At 41.0% G+C, this 24063-nt stretch overlaps 1 protein-coding gene across 1 annotated transcript in view; it reads left to right on the top strand.

Annotated features, from left to right (window-relative positions):
* LOC308298330 (solute carrier family 24 member 2) overlaps positions 1-6415 on the top strand; it is a gene marked incomplete at both ends in the record, with an annotated part of 72518 nt that extends 66103 nt beyond the window's left edge. Inside the window, 4 exons of the mRNA XM_080741911.1 lie at positions 1919-2053; positions 2277-2366; positions 3726-3892; positions 6166-6415. Coding sequence (XP_080598037.1) covers positions 1919-2053; positions 2277-2366; positions 3726-3892; positions 6166-6415 — 642 coding nt within the window. The remainder of the gene's footprint in view (positions 1-1918; positions 2054-2276; positions 2367-3725; positions 3893-6165) is intronic.
* Between the last annotated feature and the right edge of the window lie 17648 nt (positions 6416-24063).

Below are 24063 nucleotides of genomic sequence, written 5' to 3' on the forward strand. Positions count from 1 at the left end.
TTGGCGAAAATAGCACGTCTACAAGCTCATCGGCTACAAGCTATTGGATATTTTTGGCTTGTATATTGGTTATTTTCACCAAGCCAATATAGGGATTAGTCCTTCAATAATCAATAATATTTTTTATGATTATTCTTTGATGTATAAGAATAATAATCAATTGTTTGATTAACCTACATGAGCAAGATTAAGTCAGTTATTGGTTTTGAATATTGATTTTGATATATATTGTTTGCTTGATTGCCCAGCCCTACATACTACAGACATTTTGTCCATAATGCTGAGAGAGAGAGAGAGAGTGAAGGGAGTAGGGATGGGACAATACGCGATATTATCGTTTATCTTGATAAAAAACACTCACGATAATCGTATCGTGGAGATTTCATTTATCGTGATATCGTCCTCCGTCATGCACTGGGATCAATTCACCTTTTATTTGCCGAGCTGCATATCTGGTACCACTTAAACCCTCCGTAATTGGTAAAACGTACTTATAATATACATACTTGATACATTTTTTTTTTCACTCTCTATCAAATGTCTTTGCCAAAAAATAGCCGATCTACAAGCTTACAACGCGCCGCGCTGTGACGCGTTGTGAGCTTGTAGATCTGCTATTTTTTGGCAAATGTTCTGCCCCAGGATAATGGATTTTGATTATCGTGATATGAAATCTTCATATCGTCACCATCCCTAGAAGGGAGTAAAGGACTTTGGCTTGAATTGGCATTCAGATTCCAGCCATTCCCGATAAATCCACCCAAGGTTTGTGCTGCTGCTGATGTCTTTAATCGCAGACCTCTCCAGGCTCGGTGCAATCTCCGAAAATCAGTCATTAAAACGGCTCCTTCCCAAAGTCATCCCCGAGCAAGGACACGCTGGCTGCCAGGTCTTGCATCAATCTCTTTGCCAGTCCACTTTGCTGTCTGTTTTCTTTTTTCTTTTTTTCCTTCAATCCTGAAGTGCCCGGCATCACAAGTGTTCCGGGTGCGTCTCAGGACAGTCGCTAGGAGAGCTATACCCCCAAATGAACTGAGTAAGCAACGTAGAAGAAGTTGACTGTTGTATGGATGGGAAGATTTGAAAATTTCATATCACGATTATTGCGACAAAATAAATCCCGATTTACGATATTATCGCAATAATCAAAATCCATTATCCTGGGGTGGAACATTTGCCAAAAAAATAGCAGATCTACAAGCTCACAACGCGTCGCAACGCGACGCCTTGCTCTGTTTGTCCCCCCCCCCCCCCCCCGATGGAATGACGCTTCAAAGTTAAACGCATCGTGAATAATCCATAGATACCATTTTGCCTGAACTTTCTTCTGGAGCAGTCAAGTGAAACAATAACAGAAGCAGAAAACGGAAACTGTTCTGTTCTCTTACAAAGCAATGGTTCTCAAAGTGTGGTCCTTGAGGGGGTCCCTGGTGAATGAGTTAATATAGCATCACAATCAGTTGAACCACTTTAACCCTATTTTATACTTTGACTCTTCATACAATCGAATGGGGGTCTCTGGCATTCTATTGATTTCAGGTGGGGGTCTGAGGCCAGATAAATATCAATTTGGGGGGTCCTTGACGTGAAAATGTTTGAGAACCATTTCCCTACAGCAGTGGTTCTCAAAGTGGATTCCTGGGGCTCTGTGGGTTCCTTTATGGGAGTCTAAATTGGCCCATACAAGTCTGTAACTCTAACAGTATACAAATGGAACCAAATGGACCTGTTAGGGTCAGAGTTAAGGGGAGACCTTGAAATTTGAAGGTTTGAGAAACACTGCCCTACAGAATTGAATGCAATGTTTTGAACCATTTATTTACTTTCTCTCTCTCTCTCTCTCTCTCTCTCTCTCTCTCTCTCTCTCTCTCTCTCTCTCTCTCTCTCTCTCTCTCTCTCTCTGTCTCTCTCTCGTCAGACCGAGGACGAGGAGGAGGAGGACCAGCCTCTGAGCCTGTCCTGGCCAGAGACCTGCCGCAAGCGCTTCACTTACCTCTTCATCATGCCCATCGTTCTCCCCCTGTGGCTCACACTGCCTGATGTCAGGAAAATGGTGCGTGTGTGTGTGTGTGTGTGTGTGTGTGTGTGTGTGTGTGTGTGTGTGTGTGTGTGTGTGTGTGTGTGTGTGTGTGTGTGTGTGTGTGTGTGTGTGTGTGTGTGTGTGTGTGTGTGTGTGTGTGTCCTTATCTTCTTCTTCTTTGTATGAAAATGGACATGTACACTTTGTGTAACCCTTCAGTTCATCACGTTGACTTCTTTCCCTCCACATTTCTCAGAGCGCAAAGAAGTTCTTCCCTATCTCTTTCATTGGTTCCATTTGCTGGATTGCAGCCTTCTCCTACCTAATGGTGTGGTGGGCTCACCAGGTATGTACATGTGTTGTATGTTTCACAACTTTGAGTTCCGACCACATATTGTGGTTGGAGGGGGGACTGCACATAAGTCTGACTGCCCATAAGTCTGACATCTCATTACTCAGACAGTGGTTAGGTTTAGGGTTAGGGTTAGGTTTAAGGTTAGGTTTAGGGTTAGGGTTAGGTTAAGGCATAGTTTTACTGAGGTTAGGACTAATGGGACGTCGGGACAATGACATGGCACCGTTGGAGGAGAGAAACCAGTCCACACGATATTTTATTATCACATCAAAGCATTATTACAACGTGTGCGCCTTGTTAAAATTAATTTGACAACCGTTGCACTCGCCCACCGCTCTATTGCTACACAGGGAACTATTTCTTCTTGGAAGGGAACCAGTATAAAACAGTTTTGTCCTCAGAAACCTTCGTTTCAGCGAGACCTGCTGAGTCCGAAAAAAACGGTTAGACCAGCAATTCCCAACCAGTGGGCCGCGAGGATATTGCAAATATAAAACAAATAATATATACAAAATAATCTCATGGTATGTTATTCTTTTAAACCTGGAAAGAGTTGTGTTTGTGATGCAGAGGGCCACAAACACTTTTGAGATTTTCAAGTGGTATGCTGCAGGTTATAAACATACTCTACTACACAAAGTACTCTGGGTACTGTGGTGGTATTGTAAATATAATAATAATTTAAAGAATATGAAGCTAAACCATATGGATGGTTCTTGGGTTTCTCTGAATATCACATACAGGACTGTGTATCGTTGCTGTCGGGCAGAAACCTTGTTTCTCCACATTTTCAACTCTTAACATTTCTTTCATAAATTAATGTTTATCATGCAAGAGTTTCACTCAAAAGTAGTGAAAAGCCTACAAGCTCACAACTGGGGATGTCCAATATTATCGGCCGATATTAGCATAAAAATGTAATATCTGAAAATATCTGTAAAAGTTTTTGGAAATGTATCCAGCTGACCCTCATTGATGCTCGTTAATATTATATGCATCAAGGCAATTATGCTTCTGTGCTGTCAAATAGGCCACTATCTAATCTAAGTTTAATGGGATTCAAATGACCATCAGTTAGTCCTAGGGACTCATCATCACTGTATTATATATTAGATATTATATTAGATATTTTATGTTATTAGATGTGATGTAAATACTTGACAATTAGTTGACTTTTGTTTGAAAAAGCCTGCATATATCGGTCATATCAGTTGATATTGGTATCGGACATCCCTGTTCACAATGCTTCGCAGGTGCAATGTGTTGTGGACGATGTCATGTCTCTCTTGGTGCTTTGGCCCCAGTAATCGCTACTCACATCCACGTGCTTATTTTTCCCCCCATCCGCAGGTTGGAGAGACTATTGGGATTACGGAGGAGATTATGGGCCTGACCATATTAGCAGCTGGCACCTCCATCCCTGACCTCATCACCAGTGTCATTGTGGCACGCAAGGGACTGGGCGACATGGCGGTCTCCAGCTCAGTGGGCTCAAACATCTTCGACATTACAGTCGGGTACGTGTCTGTACGCAGCAGCCACCGTCTGGGATACTGCAAGGGAGGGTGCATCATAGGGCTGTCACAATTATTACATAATCGTCTAATCGTGACTTTTGGACATAATCGTGATTATTTTTCATAAATGTCATAATTGGTTCCATGTTGAAAGATTTTCATATATTAAAAAAAAGGTCAAAAATAGTGGAAATAGCAGATCTACAAGCTCCTTGTGAGCTTGTAGATCGGCTATTTCCACTATCAATGTTTTTTAAGTATAAAGTTGTCAAATATGTCAGTAATTTCTTTGTATATTTAGGTTATGTGTCATATCTACCATGTACAACTTCAAAGCCTAAAAGCCAAACAGAAATGTAATTATCAACGACAAAAACACAATTAAATCGTTAATCGCCAATTATTTGAGTGACAATTAATCGTTATGTAAAATGTCATATCGTGACAGCCCTAGGTGCATGCACTGCATAGTGGAAGAAGTACTCAGTAGCCTACTTATTCCAATACCAGAATATCGTTGTTGTCGGGTGGAAATCGCTTATCTCCATGTTTTAACTCTTTAACTTTTTTTCGTAATTTAACGCCCTACTTGATCATACTACAAACCACAGTGTCACACGGCAAGCTCGAAACGTGCTTTGAGCTTGCAGATCTGCTAGTTTTGCCATTTCTTTTATTAGAATCCTGAAAAGTAACAGTTTTGGAAATACCGGTATGAGGTTCCCATCAGACAGAGACAATATGAAAATATTCTCTACTGCGTTCACAATTTTACTGGAGTGAAAGTATTTACAGCACCAAAGTAAACATGCTCACAACATGAGCGTGCAGATCAGATAAAATAGGACTAAAGCGCATGCTTTGTGACATCTAAATATCGTCACTGTCGGGTAGAAACCTCCTATCTCCAGGTTTCAAATTTGTACATTTTAGTAGTAAAGTATGTAGTAAAGTAAAACCCTGCTTCATCATACAAGGTCGTTACACAAAAGTAGTGAAAACAGCAGATCTACAAGCACACAACACCTCGTGGTGCGAGGCGTTGTGTGCTTGTAGATCGGCTGTGTTCACTAGTTTAAATCCTTTTTAAAATGATAAATACAAAACAAACGGTTTTGGACATACAAGGTTTCCACCCGACAACGACAATATGCAAAATAACTACAGTAGTAACTAGAGCTGTCAATTAATTACAGTGGAGTGGGAAAAAAAACTTACAATACCGTATATTCGTCTCTGAGATGTAGTGGCGTAGGAGTATGATCGAAAAAAAACGGAAATACTCAAAGTGAAGTAAATCTTCAGGATTCAATTGTACTTATTAAGTATGGTACTTGAGTTAAAGTACTTCCCACCGCCGTACGGAGCCATATTAATTTGAAAGGCTCGGTTTGGAGGTCTGGTTAGTTTATGCTTGAGAGAAAACAGCCTTGGTGTTTTCATTACCTCCTTCCTTTTTCCTGCAGTCACATGACTTTTAGCACAAGATTTAGAATCACTGCTATACTTCATTTGTACAGAACCGCTTGAGATTCAACAATACAATTTATTTTATTTTAGACGTTGGCACACCCATATTATGAACATGAACAATGCAGCTGCATATTATATTTTAAAAAATGCATGTTGCCAGATTTAAGATGGCAAAAGAGTATTGGATGAAAACATGTTAAAGATGATATTTTGAGATGGGGGTCCATGGCCAAATACATTTTGGGGGTGCTTGACATGAAAAAGTTTGAGCACCATTGATATTTTTCAAAAAACCTTAGAACGATTTTGAGTCAAAAATAAAATAATGCATAATAATAATAATGGTTTTAATGTCTTAATGCAGGGGTCTTCAACGTTTTCAGGCCAAGGACCCCTTACTGAGAGAGAGATGAAGCAGGGACCCCCCACAAACTTTTCATAGATTACATATATTTTAATCGTTTGACAGCACGATCATCAGTGTATTTTGGATTCATGTCGATTTGTGTTTTCAGATATTTAACCACTTGAACCGTCAATACTTAATAAACTTTCACTCTGTACTTAGTGTGCTATTTTCCCCTCTACACCAAAGCTCTTTGCCAAAACATTTTGACTAAAGTTCTCAGAATATTGATACAAGGGTTCAAGTGGTTAATATAAAAAAGTAGGATTTGAAGGACCCCCTGTAGTAACTCTGAGGACCCCCTAGGGGTCCCGGACCCCCTGTTGAAGACCCCTGTCTTAATGAAATGACTTTTTATTTAATGAATTTTATTGTGTTGTTTTGTTTCCCACAGTCTGCCGTTCCCCTGGCTGCTGTGGGCCTTCATCAACGGCCTCAAGCCGGTGCAAGTGAGCTCCAACGGCCTCTTCTGTGCCATCGTCCTCCTCTTCCTCATGCTCCTCTTCGTCATCATCTCCATCGCCGCCTGCAAGTGGCGCATGAGCAAGCTGCTCGGCTTCATCATGTTCCTGCTGTACTTTGTCTTCCTGGTGGTGAGCGTCATGCTGGAGGACAAGGTCATCGCCTGCCCCATATCCGTCTGAGGACTGATACTCCCCCAACACACACACACACACACATACTCCTTCCCCTTCCCCGCCAACCGCGATCGCAAACTTGTCATTGTCCAACGCAACAGCGATCGCCGACCACACACCATCCAACAACCCTGTCCTCCTGACCCACCACACGCTCAACGTTCACTCTGTCCTGGATACCTCCCACGCCCCCCATCCCGCAAAACCCCCTGACCATTGTGAACCTTGACGGATTTAAAAGAAAGCCAAGGGAACAAATCAAGAGAAGGACTTGGGCTTTGGGAAGGAAACGAAAAAAGAAGAAAAAAGAGAGAGAGAGAGAGAGAGAAAAAGCCAAGTTTCCCTTTATTTTTAAATAAATCTAAAACTGCGAGTGCTGTCCTTCTCACTGGAATGTACATTGCTTTGTTTTGAGCCAGCTGGGTGGGTGGGTTGGGGTGGGGTGGGGTGGGGGGTAGTTGACGCCAGCTTCAGCGGAAACCCGAGTATACTTGACTTTTATTTATTTATTTTATTTATTTCGAGGGGAAGGGGGGTCGTGGTGGTGTGCATCATCATCATCGTCAGCGAGGCAAAGAAACACTGGTGTTTTCCGCGCTACGCCTCGTAAGGTTGAGGAGAAACGACCTCCTGTGAAAAAACTGGAAAAAAAAAACTGGAAGATGCACTGTGCTTAAACACTTTAATAATATATGCAGTGGGTGGAGCTTAGCTACAGAGGAGCAGGAACGTCAGCTCTGTCGCTTTAGAAAAAAACGCGCGAGGGTGCGGCCGGCCGATGCCAAACACTGGGAGTAGGTGGAAGGGGGGGGGGGGGGATTGTAAATTATAAGGAGGAATACTGAAGGTGACTTCTCTTCTAACGGACAACTGTGTGGATTTAAGAGGGTATTGAGCAAAGAAACTCTCCTGCCGGTGTCAACGCGGACTGAACAACGAGGGATGAACCACTGGGCTTTGCATGCGGAGCTCACCTGGGCAGATGAACTTCTTTGTTTGACTCATTTGAAAATCCATCTTTGCGATCAGTCTGAAAGACTAAAATCACCCTCTTCCCCTACCAGGTATCTTTTTTTTCTTTTCTTTTCTTTTTTTTCTTTTTTTTTTTTTTTGATTATTGAATAACTCATTCTTATCTAGAAGTAGCATCTGTTGTACTGTAGGGGTATGAGGTGCATCCCTCGGGGTTGAGAGCCTTTTCTTCACATCTTCATTTGCCATTGAAATACAAACGTTCTGATTGTACAGAGCTCGTCATCCCTCTCACACACATGCACTGACTGATTACGATGACCTCTATACAGGAAGTTAGGAAATTTTTAATTATAATAATAAAGCATTAGTGAATTTTTAGCCACTCAAAATATAGGCAAGCCTTTCAATAGCCTTCACTGACTAAAAAAAGAAAAAGAAAAAAAGAAGCATGAGTACCGTAGATTCAGATAGGACGTTCATAACCGAGGAGTCAATGTTCTGAAAAGAATTGACGCTTGATGTATGAAAGAGTCATGGGTGATTTAGACTAGTCGATGTGTAGTGCTTTGTTCACGTTAGGATATTGGTCAGCTCACTGGCTATTCAGACTCCCGTGTAAGTAGTTTCAAGGCATAGAATGCATGTAGAAAAAACGGCATTTCGAGATAAATACCAATCAACCACTTAAAGAGTTGTATACCGAAATGTATACTTTTTTCAAACATGTTAAATTTCGTAACTTCTTAATGCAAAAGAGTGCGCAGTCTCTATGTAGAAATGTCAACATGTATGGTCAATGATATCTATCAATCTTGTGCAATTTATTTTCTAATCAAAGGTGCTTTCGTCTTGCATGTGTGCAATCTGTATATTAAAGGCATCACACAGTTACCATTCCTTAACTCTACCTAGGAATAGAGATTATATTGCCAGTATTTTGCAATCTGTGTTTTTTTATATCGGAAACTGGAAAAGTTACTTCATGAGCAAAATCGGATACGGTCATTATAAAAAGCGTGTGGACATCACGAAAAACTAACAGCAATATACTGTGTGTCGTCGTTCTCGTCGTCTAGAACTGCATCTCCATGCGTGCGTCCCTGCTGTCCTTCCTTGTCTTAGTCAAGTGTGTACCCACTCTCGCGTCCCACGGCAAAAAAAACGTGGGAGAAAAACGTTTTAATCCTTAAAATGACCCCACAAACGTTCCTACTGTGTACCCCGTCTTCTCCTTAGAGCTCCCAAGATGGCCAGAAACACCTGCTTTACAGTACCTCAGCACCGCCTCTGTACAGTAGCTTAGTAGGAATTGTCTGTAATATAATAGTAAATAGATCATGTGAATGTTTGAGGAAAAATGCATGCAAGGGACTTGGGCTGGTTACCCATCGACATGTACAGGTGAGCTAAACCAACTAATACCTATGTATACGTTAACTTTTATGCATCATTCAGGAAATAATTATGAAGTTAATCGATCTTGATTTTACTTTGTAAATATGAAAATTCCTGCTTTGGTGAGACTCACTCCTGGGAAACTGAGACAAATTGTATTTTGTTTAAATTTATTTTTTAATTCACTTTATTTATTTTTTAAAATAGAAGGAAATGGATATGATGATATGCTGTTCCCTTAGTACCATAGTATTTATTGAGCGCGAATCAAAAACATCTCAGACTTTTTTTTTTTAAACATTGAAACATTTCCCATTTGTGTTCAGATTTTGCCTTCTATGTACATTTCAAGTGTGTATTTTCTTTCTAGTATGAAAATGAGGGCTTTAAATACCATATTGCCTCCTCACAATCGGCAAGCAGAAAACTTTACCATGCTTTTCGTTTTCCAGTGCCACATTTCTTCCCTTCCTTTTTTTCTGCTGGGTACGGGCACCAAAGTTTATGGGCAATTTAAGAAACTCTCTGTCATTCAGATGCACAGAGAAAGGAACCTACACATTGCACAAAGCCCAACTTACACTTCGTTGAGCAACATGGTCCTGTGACAAAGTAAAAATTGGCCTTAAGCTGGACTCCTGCTAGTATAAAGAAGCTCTGATCTACGTATGTTGTGTTCTTATACACTAACCTTAAACCAAGGACATCATTTAAGAATGGCTATGTCTGTCTGTATACTGTAATTAGTCGAGGGTACTGCGAAATGCAGGTACAGGTATTTGCAGTGAAGCCTGATTTATACGTATTTATGCGCCGCGGATGCACGGCAAAGATAGCAGGTCTTCAAGCTCACAGTGTGTCGTGATGCAACATGCTGTGACCTTGCAGATCTTCTATTTTCGGTGCCTGACATGGCGCCCAACCAAGTATTAATCAGGAATGAAAACACACCCACAGGCTCTCTGTATTCTCTACATACCTCACCTTTCCACTCTTCCTGCGCTTCACCTGGTAGGAGGTTATTTGCTTGTGTTTACATGTAGGCTCGCGCGACATGTCATTTTGACAAAGCTATCATTTTCAACAGGAAAGACAGTTGAAAGATTTCCTGCTGAAAATGCGACATGTTTGTACGTCACGCGACACTGTCGTCGCAGAGGCATCATTCGGGCCTCGCAGGACTGCCATTTCACATCTCACCACCGCATGTACTGCTGAGTCAGCCTCGCTTCTTTGTCTGGGTGTCAAACGTGCGCTCTATTCCTCACGTCAAAGAAGAGATCTCACAAGATGACAAGATGGTGTTGTTTTTTTCCCTTTTTTTTTTCCTTCTTATTTTATCTGTCTTTCTAAAGTTCAAAGGTGTATTTGTGTGAGAGCATGAATGGTGAGTGAAAAAATAAATGCAAAAACAACACGTTTAGCATGTGAGCTTGGCATTGATTGTAGATTACTAAGGTATGCGAACGTGAGAGTTGACCACTAATACACTCTTTTTTTTTTCTTTTCTTGGTGTTGATGTAAGATTTATTTAAAGTGTACATATATACAGATACAAATTAACCATATAATCTATATGTGTAAAAGGAACATGTCTCTTTATGTAAAGACACAAAGAATATATAATAAAACAAATAAAGATAATGATGAAAATATGCAGAAGGTGATATTTGACCATTTATTTTCATTTTCCATCCTGAATTTGATTACAGTTTGAGTTACCTCCGACTAACCGGCTATGATGATGTATTTATTTTACGGTTTGGCGCTGCATGTATGTAAGAATGCATATGAACAGTCCCCCCAATGTTGGTGTTCCTCCACAGCTAATCTCACATTCTTAAACGGTTATTTCCAATACTTGATTCTGATTGGCTGGTTTCTGATTAGACCAGTGTCTAAATCACACGATAATCCACACCTTGAATCAGTTAATACTAGTATGACGCCTCATGGGCGACAAGCAGGGCAAGGTCGCGCCATGTCTTGGCCGTCTGGCCAGTGATGTGTATCGGACCAGTTACCCATATATGGAGACCCCAAACATGCTTACTCAGTTATTCGTTAAGTGAAAATCCTATGACATCTATCACATCTGACATCATACATACAATCCCTTTTATGCCCATACATGGAGAAGTGTCTGATCCAGCCACACAGATATGGGCTGTCTTCCTCCATATACAGTATGGGCATTCCCATATAAAGTCCTGTTAGATATGGGCTTAATATTGATGACATCAGGGATCTTCATATATGGGCATAAAAGGGATTATGTTAGAGTTGTTCCCATGACATCACAACATACAATCCCTTTTATGCCCATACATGGAGATCCCTGTCTGAACCAGCCACACCACTGTGATATGTCACCTGTTTGGAGATCCCTGCTCTGAGTATTTGACATCACCATGATGTCACCTGTGATGTCACAGTGATGTGTCAGGGGAACCACAGTGTCAGGCGTGACAGAGATACAGACAAGATGTGCCGGTTTCATAGTTAACTGCGACCTATGGTCGCAATCAAACCCAGGAGCGTTATTTCTTTCCACAGTGTTGTGAAGCTGAACTAGAGAAGGAAGCGCTTGATTTTCTCTCAAATCCTGCTGTGTGGGGCTTCTAAGCACCGCCCGCGCACATAGGACGGTTTTGTCCAACCGCAACTCAAATCACACTTGCAAATAAATTCCGTCCTGGGTGAATTCCGTCCTTTTGCTGTTAGGGCGTCTTACTGGTAGATATATACAAGCATATCATCTTCCTTTCTAAACTTTCAGTTGAAGTAACAGAATGTGTAGCGTTTGAAGTTTGTGGAAGGATTGTCTGGCTCGAGAGACTATGAACCAAGCAAACCAGAGTTGTGCATAAGTTGAGTCGTCTGGATCATCGCCTTTCATCCTACGTAAGCATGGCCTGAATGGTCAGTGTCATGATGTCCCCACAGATTTCAGTTCCTCAAAATTCCAACATTCCAACAACTAATCAACGTTTTCATTTTCCATCTTTCATTGTTTGTTGGCTTCTTCGTTGATTAGTTGGTTTCAATCAGGTTGAAAACCGTTTCACACCGTTTTTCTTGGATGACGTCACCCTTTGTTTCTTCAAGGGTTTTCCCATTGGATGACGTAAACACAGACACCAGAGCCTTCTACCTTCGGAGAGTTGCGTCACTCCCGTTCACTTCATGGGGCCAGGTCTTCTACGCACACATCTATTGGCGTATAGTGACAAACGGCGAACCGGAAGTTTACAAAATGCATTGAAGTCTATGAGGTCGGTGTAAAGTGACAATGAACCACGTGACCAGCGCTGTTTCTGACCCCGCAGTGGCAGGACTCTCTGATTAGACGACTCTGACAGACACACACACACACACACACACACACACTGGGTGACTTCATCACCCAGTTGATGACGTCACACGAAAAGTGCTTGAAATCAGCATATTTCAAAGATTCCATATGCTAATTTCCATATGTTTTCTGTCGGAAGTGAACAACTGAGCCTATTTTTGTTAGGCATACATATTTACCTGACTAATGTTCATTACCAGAGGTTATTGGGAAATTTAGAAATATTCTATTCTCAGTCAAGCAAAGGTGTATCCTTATATTGCCTGTTAGTTTAAATATTGATGGTAAGGATTATGATAAGCATTTTTAAGAACAAAATAATATTTTTTTGACTGATTAACCAGTTACAAATCGTACAAACCAAACCTAGCAAGTTCAAACTGTTGGGCGTGACGTGTAGCCATGTCCTAAAAACAGACCTCACACCCACACCCATGTGTAATGTCATAGAAGATATAGGGAAGTTATCTTCTGCATTACTAAAAATGTTACCTACGTATGTGTCATATACGTATGTAGTGTGTTTATGACTTCATTTGATATTGTTGTGCCTTTTGGTTCTGTACGTACATGCTGTAAAGGCTTTTGAGTTGAGCACAGGGACGTGCTGGCCATTGGGAAAAGCGGGACAACTCCCGAACGGCTGGTTCATTCCCGGCCGGTCCAGGCCGGCCATTAGGAAAAAAATACAAATAAAATGTCGGCCTTCGTTCCATTTTGGGGGCTGGGCGGCCAACAAAGTAAATCGTCACTGTCGGGCAGAAACCTTGTATCTCCAAGTTTCAAATTTGTACATTTCTTTTCGCAAAGCAAAGCCCTGCTTCATCATACAAGGCTGTCGCACAAAAGTAGTGAAAACAGCAGATCTACAAGCACACAACGCCTCGTTTAAATCATTTTTTAAATGATAAATACAAAACAAACGGTTTTGGACATACAAGGTTTCCACCCGACAACGACAAAATATAACTCATGTAATTGGCCCACTGGCTTGTCACTTGTCATGATCTGAAATTGCAAATCCAATGAGGGGCCTCTCCAACTCTTTTTCCCGGGCTGAATCAGGGGCCCAGCACGTCCCTGGTTGAGCACATCCTCTCTTGTTTCTTGTTTAAAACCAAAGAGGGGGAAAGTATGAGTATCGACACTAATACTTTTGTACTTTTACCAGGCACGTGCACACATAGACATCAAAGGGGGCTTGAGCCCCTGCCCTTTTATCCGTCTGTAAAAAGTGCCCTCTCCAGACCATGAATGCAGTTTTTACTGTGGTGAAAGAAATGCAAATGCCCTCTTTCCATGCCATAGAAGGCAGCATTCAGGAGAATTACCTGTTCCAAGCTCTCCTGAACTTGAACGCATGCATCTTATGTTGAAAGAATTGTCCTCTCTGTGTAGAAATCAAGCATCAAAAATAGCCGACCTCCAAGCTCACAACGCGTCGGAGCGCTACGCGTTGTTAACTTGGAGGTCTGCTATTTTCGATATTTGCACCAAAAGGCCCTTTTAGAAAATTCAGCCCCTGCCTCTCTAACATTCTCTGCACGTTCCTGACTTTTACTCAAGTCAAATCTTAATACAGGATTTTTACTTTGTAACAAAGTAGGCTATTTCTACATTGATACTTTTATTTAAGTAAAACATTTGAGCACTTTTTCCACCACATGGGAACAACTGATGTAATAGTACCTGCTTAAAGGAGGACTTCACCACTTTTCAACCTGTCTTCATATAATAGGTCCTCACTAATGTTCATAATAAAATAGAATAAAAAAATAGAATAAAATAAAATAGCAAAAAAAAAATCTACTCAGTCTGGGTCTCATAGGAGAGCTGTCAAATCCTTCCACCAGTGACATCATTGTTTGACAGATTTTTTCTAAACAATATTTTTGAAAAAATATATTTTTATTTTTATTATCACGAGAACAATGGCTTCCACTTTAACATTGCAACTTTTCAGGAATGGAAAGCCTGCAGTTTCTATTAGCTTGCATTTCCCATTGATGATGTCACCGGTGGAAGGATTTGACCCACCCACAGCTCTCCTATGAGACCCAGACTGAGTAGAACAAAATTGTGATATTTTATCATGAACATTAGTGAGGACCTATTATATGAAGATAGGTTGAAAAGTGGTGAAGTCCTCCTTTAACCACGGCAGCGTACCAATCAGTGTGCAATCTCAAGTGCCATCGCCCACTGCTGTCATTGTGAGCGACCTTCACGCTGCTGAAAGAACGATGACCATGTCAAAACCATAGGTCAAAACATGGAGGCAGGTAACCATAACCTGCCCAGCATTAAAGCGCGGTTGCTGCAGCAGCAGACGGTGAGCTTATATTCTCAGCTTCAAGGCGTTTTATCCGTGCTCGAAGGAACCAAGAGCGACCTTCAAAGTGTTCACAGAACATGGCAGAGGGCCAGCAACACACCTGCAGTGCTGTATTAGTCTCTGCCAGCTCTAACGCCACACTGTCAGGAAAACACCAGGGGAACTACGTCATTACATTTGCCTGGGCAGTTTAAATCTATTTATTCACTTAAAGTGATCCCTGGCTAATACGACAAATATGCCTTAATACATTATATTTGTCCTCTATAACTACAATGTAAAATTAAAAACACCTTACATATTTTATTTCTCCTAGAAATAACAAATATTTCACTCAATAGGGGAAATGCCTGTCACAAGTTGATGATGTCATAAATGTCCCTATGGAATTTACGGCATGCATGTGCAAAAAACACATTTGAAATATTGATTTGATGCTCATATTAACCATAGGAAATATTAAGTTTGTTTTTATTTTCACATGCATGCCATAAATTCCATAGGGATAGATCACACATGATATTTATGACATCATCAACTTGCGACCCTGTTAAGTTAAAGATTAGCTATTTCTAGAAGAAATAAAATATTTAAGGTGTTTTTAATTTTACTTTGCAGTTATAGAGGACACTTATAATGTATTAAGGCATATTTGTCGTATTAGCCAGGGATCACTTTAAAGTTTAGCTCTGATGGTATTTTCTTATTATGGTTCTTAAAGTGGGTTCCGGGCATTGATTGATTGAATACTTTATTTAAGGTTCGCATAGGAAAAATACAGGACAGTACAGTTCAGATTCAAGGTCAAAGAAACCCTTGCAGAATGTGCATTTGTACACTCACACTTATGAGTGTCCTTTTAAAACTTTGAGAACCACTGCTGTAAAATAATCATTGCCCATAAAATTCAGCAAGTAATTAAGTGCTCTTTTTTGGATCCCTGAAGGGTGTACATGAGACCAACAGCCAGTAGGGCTATGACCACACACAGGCCTACAGGCAGTGTGTTATAACTAGTGGGCCTCTACAGAAAGTGCAGTGTCATCACAAAGAAAGACAAACACACCTGGTTTACCTAGACACCTTAAAGGTGGGTGGGTTGATGCTTGTTACGGGTGGTCTGCTGCACCTGCATGTCCTCCCTCCATCCAAATCTACGTCCACAAAAAACGATGCCCTGTCCAGGCTCAACTTTGGACTGCAAGCACAGCGGGAAGTTGGTGAGCTGAGGAAGAAAATCATATTATATATAGGCCTATAGTAGTATAGTATAGTATAGTATATAGTATATTGTATAGTTGCAACCGTCAGGTCGCAGTTACTATCAAAACCTCCTATGACCACCGGCTGTCAGTCAATCCGTCAGTCCGCCTATCTGTCCGCCACGCCACGCCACGCCACGTCACGTCACGTCACGTCACACTTTTGCCCTACTCATATCTCCGCCACCGTTGCCCCTATCCATGCCAAACTCATGTCATCAACATGGATCTGTCCCGTTTAGCGCCACCATCAGGCCGATTTTTTTAAACACATTTTTGCTCCTACAGATTTTGCCCAAAAATCACGCAAAGCGGTACACACTATGTCTAGAGTCATGTCATCAACATGGATCTGTCCCCATTTAGCGCCACCATCAGGCCGATTTTTAAATGTGATCTGATAGTATAGTATAGTATAGCATAGTAAAGGGTAAAGGATAGGATAGGAATAGGATAGGATAGGATAGGATAGCAGTATCCCAAAGTATATGGGAAAACAGTTTTCCTTTCCTGCATTAGAGGACTACAGTATATTTATGTACCATAGTATATAATATATATTCAATCATAACATGAAATACATTCTGTTTAAAACATCAGTTACAGCAGTTATGATTATATATCTATTCCCATTGGTCAGAGACTGCACCTTTCACCTTTTAAATGAATACTGTCAAATATGTGACAGTATTTACAGTCAGTCTCTTTAAATCACCATTATGATTGTACAGCTTATTATGGATTACAGCACCCTCTTCTGGTCCAGAGTTATTATAGGGCCTGGTACAGTATCACCACCACCCCGTGGATGTAACCGCAAATGTATTTCTGAGGCTATTGAAGAAGTGGACAACGTAGGCTATATACATTACTCTAGTAAATACTCAAATCTTTTCAAGTGTAGTCCTCAATAATCAAGTATTCAAAAGTGCAAGTTATGAAGTACATTCTCCATTTAATATCAATGCATTGGGCTGTTTTCAAATGTAATACATTTACACACACACACACACACACACACACACACACACACACACACACACACACACACACACACACACACACACACACACACACACACGTTGTTGGTTAGAGCTCATGCTTGCTTACTCTGCTTATTCCGATCTCACACTTGTAGTCGATCTGGAATTACATTCCTAGATTGTAAATTGTTGCTTTATGCTTTGCCTTTTTCTGTGTGTGCAAACATTTCACTATTGGAGGAACCAGGGAAGATGAGAGGTTTTGTTTTCCCCACTGCTTTGAAACTGATACAGTACCAATATTTTTTATATAAAACTTATTTGGGTCAACAGCAACTTAAAATGTTTCTGGCAATGTTAAATCCCCTGGCCGGGTCATAACAAAGACCATAAAAATGGTACCCAATGCCTCTATGCTTGGCACTCAGCATCAAGAGTTGGATTGGGGGTAAGCCCCTGTGACATACTATATATAGCGTCATGTCCAGGGGGTGTTGTTACATCAGGGCCGGTGGGATGTACTTGTACATCAAGCCGCCTCACGCTAAAGAAACATAGGCTCCTGCCCTTATGGGCCAGATGACACAGGACATACTGCTTCCCAAGGCTACACACTACCAGGGACGTGCTGGGCCCCTGATTCAGCCCGGGAAAAAGAGTTGGAGAGGCCCTCATTGGATTTGCAATTTCAGATCATGACAAGTGACAAGCCAGTGGGCCAATTACATGAGTTATATTTTGTCGTTGTCGGGTGGAAACCTTGTATGTCCAAAACCGTTTGTTTTGTATTTATCATTTAAAAAATGATTTAAACGAGTGAAAACAGCCGATCTACAAGCACACAACGCCTCGCGGTGCGAAAAGTTGTGTGCTTGTAGATCTGCTGTTTTCACTACTTTTGTGTGACAGCCTTGTATGATGAAGCAGGGCTTTGCTTTGCGAAAAAAAATGTACAAATTTGAAACTTGGAGATACAAGGTTTCTGCCCGACAGTGACGATTTACTTTGTTGGCAGCCCAGCCCCCAAAATGGAACGAAGGCCGACATTTTATTTGTATTTTTTTCTTCTTTCTTCTTGGACCGGCCGGGAATGAACCAGCCGTTCGGGAGTTGTCCCGCTTTTCCCAATGGCCAGCACGTCCCTGCACACTACTTTTACTTATTATGACACATTGTTCACAATCGGTGTGTTTGAATGTTATGCAACTTGGTTTAACCTTTTCCTCGTGTTCCTCAGAATTGTGACTCATATTAAGCAAGTGCTCTTTCGCGTTCATACTATTTATATAACGGCAGTGAGTCAAGATTGTATTTATTTATTTTATTTTTTGAATGATTGTAGGCTACTACTCTGACAAGCTTTGAATAAGAGGCTCGTACAGTGAAAGTGTAGTTTAGGTCAAAACTTAGGTCAAATTGAGCAGTTTTGGAATGAATTATAATCAATATCTTATTTTGTATTTGTTTATAGCCTACAAAAGGATAACAAAGGTTAAGTGACACTGTACGTAATTCATTATTTGGAGAAAAAAAATTGCAATCATAGGCCTGGAATCATATGCAAATACACATGCAGCATATTATTTTGAAGAGTAGTAGGCCTACTGGCCTCACTTGAACCCTGGTGTCCCTATTTTGGGAATGTCATTATGAGTAGGTGGTGGTGGGGTCCCCATGAAAATGCCAGATCTACAAGCTCACAGGGCAGTGGGCATAAAAGGGAGACAAGACAGATTGATACAGATATCTCCATTTAAGGACACAAAGTGGACACTGGACACAGACGGGTACACTGACTAGTGACTACGCCCCCGAAACTATATATTGGTCGGATTGGCATGGCGACGTAGGTGTGAGGGCTGCATAGTGGCAAGAACCTCTAGTAATATACAGTAAAATGCAAATGAATAAATCTTCATGAAGTTTTGAGGGTTTCTGATTCACTTTAGAAGGTGATATCAAATGTCCTTTTTAACTTCTGAGTCAGTTAGCCCTGGCATTGTTTGTGGGGAATTTCCCTTGTACAACTCACATTTTATTAGAGACCAAGTCACTTTCTCAGTAACTCATGCAGCCGGCGCTTAATAAACTCCATATGGCCGGGGTTAGTAGTGCTGAGGGTGGCTTGTTCAGAAAGCGTGCTTAGGCTACTACTATCACCAGACTTTGTTCAGTGACTTCTCTTCACTGTTACAGGGTGTGCTCACTGCTGACTCAGCAAAACGTCTCTGAAGTGGCGCAGGGCCAAATCCTCCACCTTCGTTTCACTCCTGTTCCTCCAGCATTGCGAGGAGTGAGACAGAGCAACGAATGAGCAAATGTCTCCAAAATATCTCCATGAGAGGGGGAAGTCATCGACAAAACATTTTGCGTCCGTAAGGGATTGAAAATGACCCTCAGCGGAGTAAGACCGATGACTCACAAGAGGGTCTGTGTTGAACTAAAACTGAATGTACTGCACATGTGGTGGATGCAGTCTGTGACTCCCAGGGCAGCTCAGGCTGTGTGATTCATTCAGTCATTTCAGCAAATTTCAAGTAAATTATGCCGTAACAGACAAGTCGTCATACACTGTCATACACTGAGATGTCCTGAACATACTGTGTGTATCTCCAAACAATTATAAGTGAAAGAAACTTTGAACAAACTCAAAATGATGTTGTCTAGCCTTGAATGGTATGATATTTTGTATTCGTTCATGCAAGCCAACACTGACCACAGTTTGTCTTCATCAAATCAAGTGCAACCTTTTCAAATGACACCTCAACTAACAAAGGTGGCTTCCATCCTTATTTTGATTTAATTTTTTAAAGTTTTTTTCTTGAAACATAATAATTAGATATATTATGATGTGTCTGACATACTGTACACTTACTTGTGACGACAGTGAATTATTTATTTAGAACTTTCTGCCTTACCAATTTCTTAAGGTCAATAAGCGGCTCCTTTTGTGTACTTACAGTATGTTATGCTTCATTCATCCTCCTAATTGTATCATCATTCATTATTCATCAGTTAAACTAAGGCTGATTAGTAAGTAGCTAGTCGATGTGCTAACAAGACACATAGAAAGAAAAACATTTTCATGCCTTTTCTTTTCCCGGGCGGTCAGATCAGTAGTTCTCAAAGCTTTGTCAAGGACCCACAAAATGATACATACTGTGTTAGACCCCATTTGAAAAGATGTAAGGGACCCCCATAAGATAAGACTAATACAGCTATAGCAGTGATTCTCAATCATTTTAACACCCATTTGATATGCATTAGATTTAGACCACTGACCCCTATTTATGCAATCTTTTTCTCTGGGAAGGTCCCCAATCTACACTGTGTAATCACCAGTGTTCATTTAACTTTGAGAGTGTACAAAATGCAACCAAATGGACACATTTGTACTACTCTCTGAGTTGCAGACCCATAGTTACCCATAGTACGTTCCCATTCGGTTCCTAACTATCAATCATTTGGCTGTGGAACCCCTGGAACCCCCTCAAGGACTTGAGAACCACTGGGTTAACTTCTGTAATAGACCATTACAGCTGCCTGACTTGTAGCAAAAACAAAACAAGCTGAACACCAATTCTCAAGTCTGCCCTGGCTTCCAGTGAGCCAAATGATTTTTAAATGTTGCTGCTCGTCTTCAAATCACTGAAAGGTTTAGGGACAAAATATATCTCAATACTTGCGTTTACCTTATGAAATCTCTCTGAAGAAGTCTATCAGGACGTCTGGGACCATGCATGCTTATATGCACTTTAAAGCACTTTGAATTGTTCTGTATGAAATGCGCTATATGAATAAACCACTGTAATACTGACTGTAGGCCTATTGTATCATCTGCACAGTGGAACATTTCTAAGACAAGGGTAGGCTACAGGGGCGGTTGAGGCTGATTCTACAAAATTGTCTTCTAAATCCTAACAGTTTTCTGAAAAACTTATGTTGCTATATCAGTGGTTCTCAAACTTTTTCATGTCAAGGATCCCCAAAATTTATTTGACCACAGACAGCAATCTCAAAATATGTTGTTACAGGGACCCCCAGAAGCAAAGATTTGAGTTAAAAATGTTTTAAATGCTTTTAAAAATACAAATATATTCAATGTTTTGCAAAAAAAAAAAAAAAAAAAGCAGATCTACAAGCTCATAGTGCGACACAAAGTGACGCGCAATGCACTTATCTGCTAATTTTGAATAGCCAAAGTATAAAATGACAGAGATGCTTCCCGGGTTTTAATGCATTGTTACTTGTTAACTTAACCTGCAGAAAATGAGTCACCATTATTCTGAAATCCCTGAATTCATTAATCACCTATAAAGTTCTCCATGGGCCACAATGTATACTGTATAATTGAACTACTGCGTTCAATGTGAGATGACTTAGGTCTTCAGAAAAAGGCCTGCTCAATGTCCCTGCAACCAAGTTGAAAACAAACAAACAGCTGATTGAGCTTTTGAACTGGTAGCACCTACTATCTGGAATGAGTGACTTACCATTGTCCTTAAAAAAAATCAGTCAGTCATGCTTCTAAAAACGAATTTGTTTTGCAAACCTTTTGGTTTGTAGGCTAATATCGTTTATTTCTATATGTATTGTTGATGTATAGGCTACTGTTTTGCTGCTTTGCTTGTAACTTATTTTTTTATTGATGCTCTATTTCAATGTGACGTTCTTGTTTTATTACAGCGTATTTATTGTACAGCGCTTTGTAACATTTGTTTTGAAAAGTGCTTTATAAATACATTTACCTTGCCTTACCAAGGGAGGGTAGTCATGCGGAGAGCTCCTGTCAGCGAGCTGTTGAACGGGAGGAATAGGACGTAAAGTGCTACCAGGGGCGTCACAGGGGGGGGGGGGGGGGGGGGAGTGGGACTGAGTTACTAGAGAAGGTGGAGGGGCCCTATTAACTTTAGCTATTGAAAAATAGCATCTCTACAAGCTCACAGCGCGGCACCGAGTGCCGCGCTGCAAGCTTGTAGATCTGCTATTTTTGAAAAGTTGTGAAAATGTGTGAAAATCTCTTTGAATATATGTATTTTGTAACTCAAATTTTGCTTCTGGGGGGTCCCTGGAACTAAATATTTTGAGATGGGGGTCCGTGGCCAAACACATATCATCTTGGGGGTCCTTGACATGAAAAAGTTTGAGCACCACTGTCATGGAAACATAGGTTTCTTGCACACATTTTCACGTTTTTTTTTTTTCAAAAATAGCAGATATACAAGCTCGCATGCAGCGCGGCACTCGGTGTGAGCCGCGCTGTGAGCTTGTATATCTGCTATTTTTCAATAGTTAACATTCATGGGGGGGGGGGGGGCCCGCAGTGAATCCTTGTACCCAGGGCCCAGAATTTGGTGTGACGCCCCTGAGTGCTACAGTACTTCATGTCCATAATGTCCTCCCTGTGGATTCTCCTATTTGGCAGGTGAAACAGTGGGATACAACAGCAGTGGGAGGAATTAATTGGCATGACAACTAAAAAATTGGGAGAAGAAAGGGGGGTGGGGAGGGGGCGGTTAAACAAGAAAAGAAAGTAGAGCACAGTGTTCTGTTCACAATGCAACTTTCTGCATACACTTATTGGTTGTTTGGCCTATTTTAAAGTGGGCTATGTCACATTTTAAGAAGTTTTGCATATGCTGTTTTTATATGACATGATGACGTTGCTCCATAACAATGATAGCCTTTCTAACACTTATAGCTGAGTCTCCACATCACAAATGAAATTCATAGGGGGAGTCTCTCTCCATTCCGACATGTCGCCACTCCTAAATTGACTTCTAATTGTCGGAGTGGCGACACTCCCATAGGGGTTAAGTTTAGGGTTAGGGTTAGAGATAGGGTTAGTGTCGGAATGGAGACATGTCGGAAAGGAGACATGTCGGAGTGCCGGGATATATGTTACAGAGTATAAGGCCTATACTGTCAGTTTACGTTGACTAAATGTGCTCTATAAACTGGATACTGTCACAGCATGTGTTAAATCATGTCAGTGATGCCAGGCAAACTCCTTTCTCTTGTCTTTGGACCGTATAGTGAATGTTCTTTAATACAGTTCTGTTCTGGGCTGATGGGAGTCCATAGTTCATTTAAAGTTTAAAACATTTTGGGGTCCAATGTGATATGTTGACAGACTTGACACCACAATTGACACTTTTTGCTTCTAGGTACCAAGTAAAATATAACCTATAGGCTACTTATGCATGCCATATCTATTTCCCACTGTGTCCAATTGTATGAAAATGTCTTATGAAGGAGGCATAATTTACTGATATGGCACACCCAAGCTAGCATAGGAAACAAAATGGCAGAGGTTTATTTTCTCAGATGCCATGACTTGCTAGTCTAGACTATTTTTGAATCACAGAGTGATTCATCAAGGAACAAGATCCTGTATGACTTATTTTGTGTGTGATCAGCAATGCAAGTCAGATTTTGGCCACTGATTTCCCGCCACAACATCTGTCTAGTACAACATCTGTCTAGTGCATTGCCACTTTCTGTCTTGTGAGACAACGCCCATCATGACCCATGCAGTTTCCACAGGCCTAACTACAGATAGCTGTTTTCACCGGCAGCTCTCAGAACATAGTTTGTTATTATCTCCATCTGTTTTATTTAGCCATTTTGATTTTAAATCCAGACAAAATACATTCTAATCTTGTGCTTTTCAAACCTCCATACTCATTGTTCCTCCAATAATGTCATATTTATTTTGTTGTTTTGAACATTTTTGTGTAACAGTGTTGGACTCATGACACACGCTACAGTATATATCTGTCTGTCTATAGTATCTATCTATCTTTTTTACGGGGATGAAAATTCAATTCTTTAGGCCTATATGCAATTTGAGGGTCCTTGACATGAAGATGTTTGAAGACCACTGCCTATTACAGTCCTACATGTGTTCAATCCGATGACACATTCCCAGAGCAGTGAAAACTAGGCCATTCATTTTATTGTAGTCAGCGCCAGGACCTGCCCTCACTGCAACCCAACACATCTACCGGTGACTAGGTGAGTCATATGGACTCTTCACCGCCCTCAGGGGGCGGGCGGACGGTAGGAGGAGGAGCAGGAGGCAGACCGACTCTACAGTAGTGTTTTATCTCTTTACAGATTCGATTTTGCGGGCACATATAATATTTGATAGTTGGCGCTAGGAAGGCCCTGCCTGAAGAGAGGAATGGATGTTGACAATCACTGTTTATTCATGAAGCCTCAACAGGTAGGTTTGATTGTGCGTGTGTGCTTGTGCGTGTGCGTGTGCGTGTGTGTGTGTGTGTGTGTGTGTGTGTGTGTGTGTGTGTGTGTGTGTGTGTGTGTGTGTGTGTGTGTGTGAGCAGACA

The sequence above is a fragment of the Nannobrachium achirus genome (genome assembly GCF_963921795.1).
Source record: "Nannobrachium achirus genome assembly, chromosome: 14".
NCBI lineage: Eukaryota > Metazoa > Chordata > Actinopteri > Myctophiformes > Myctophidae > Nannobrachium > Nannobrachium achirus.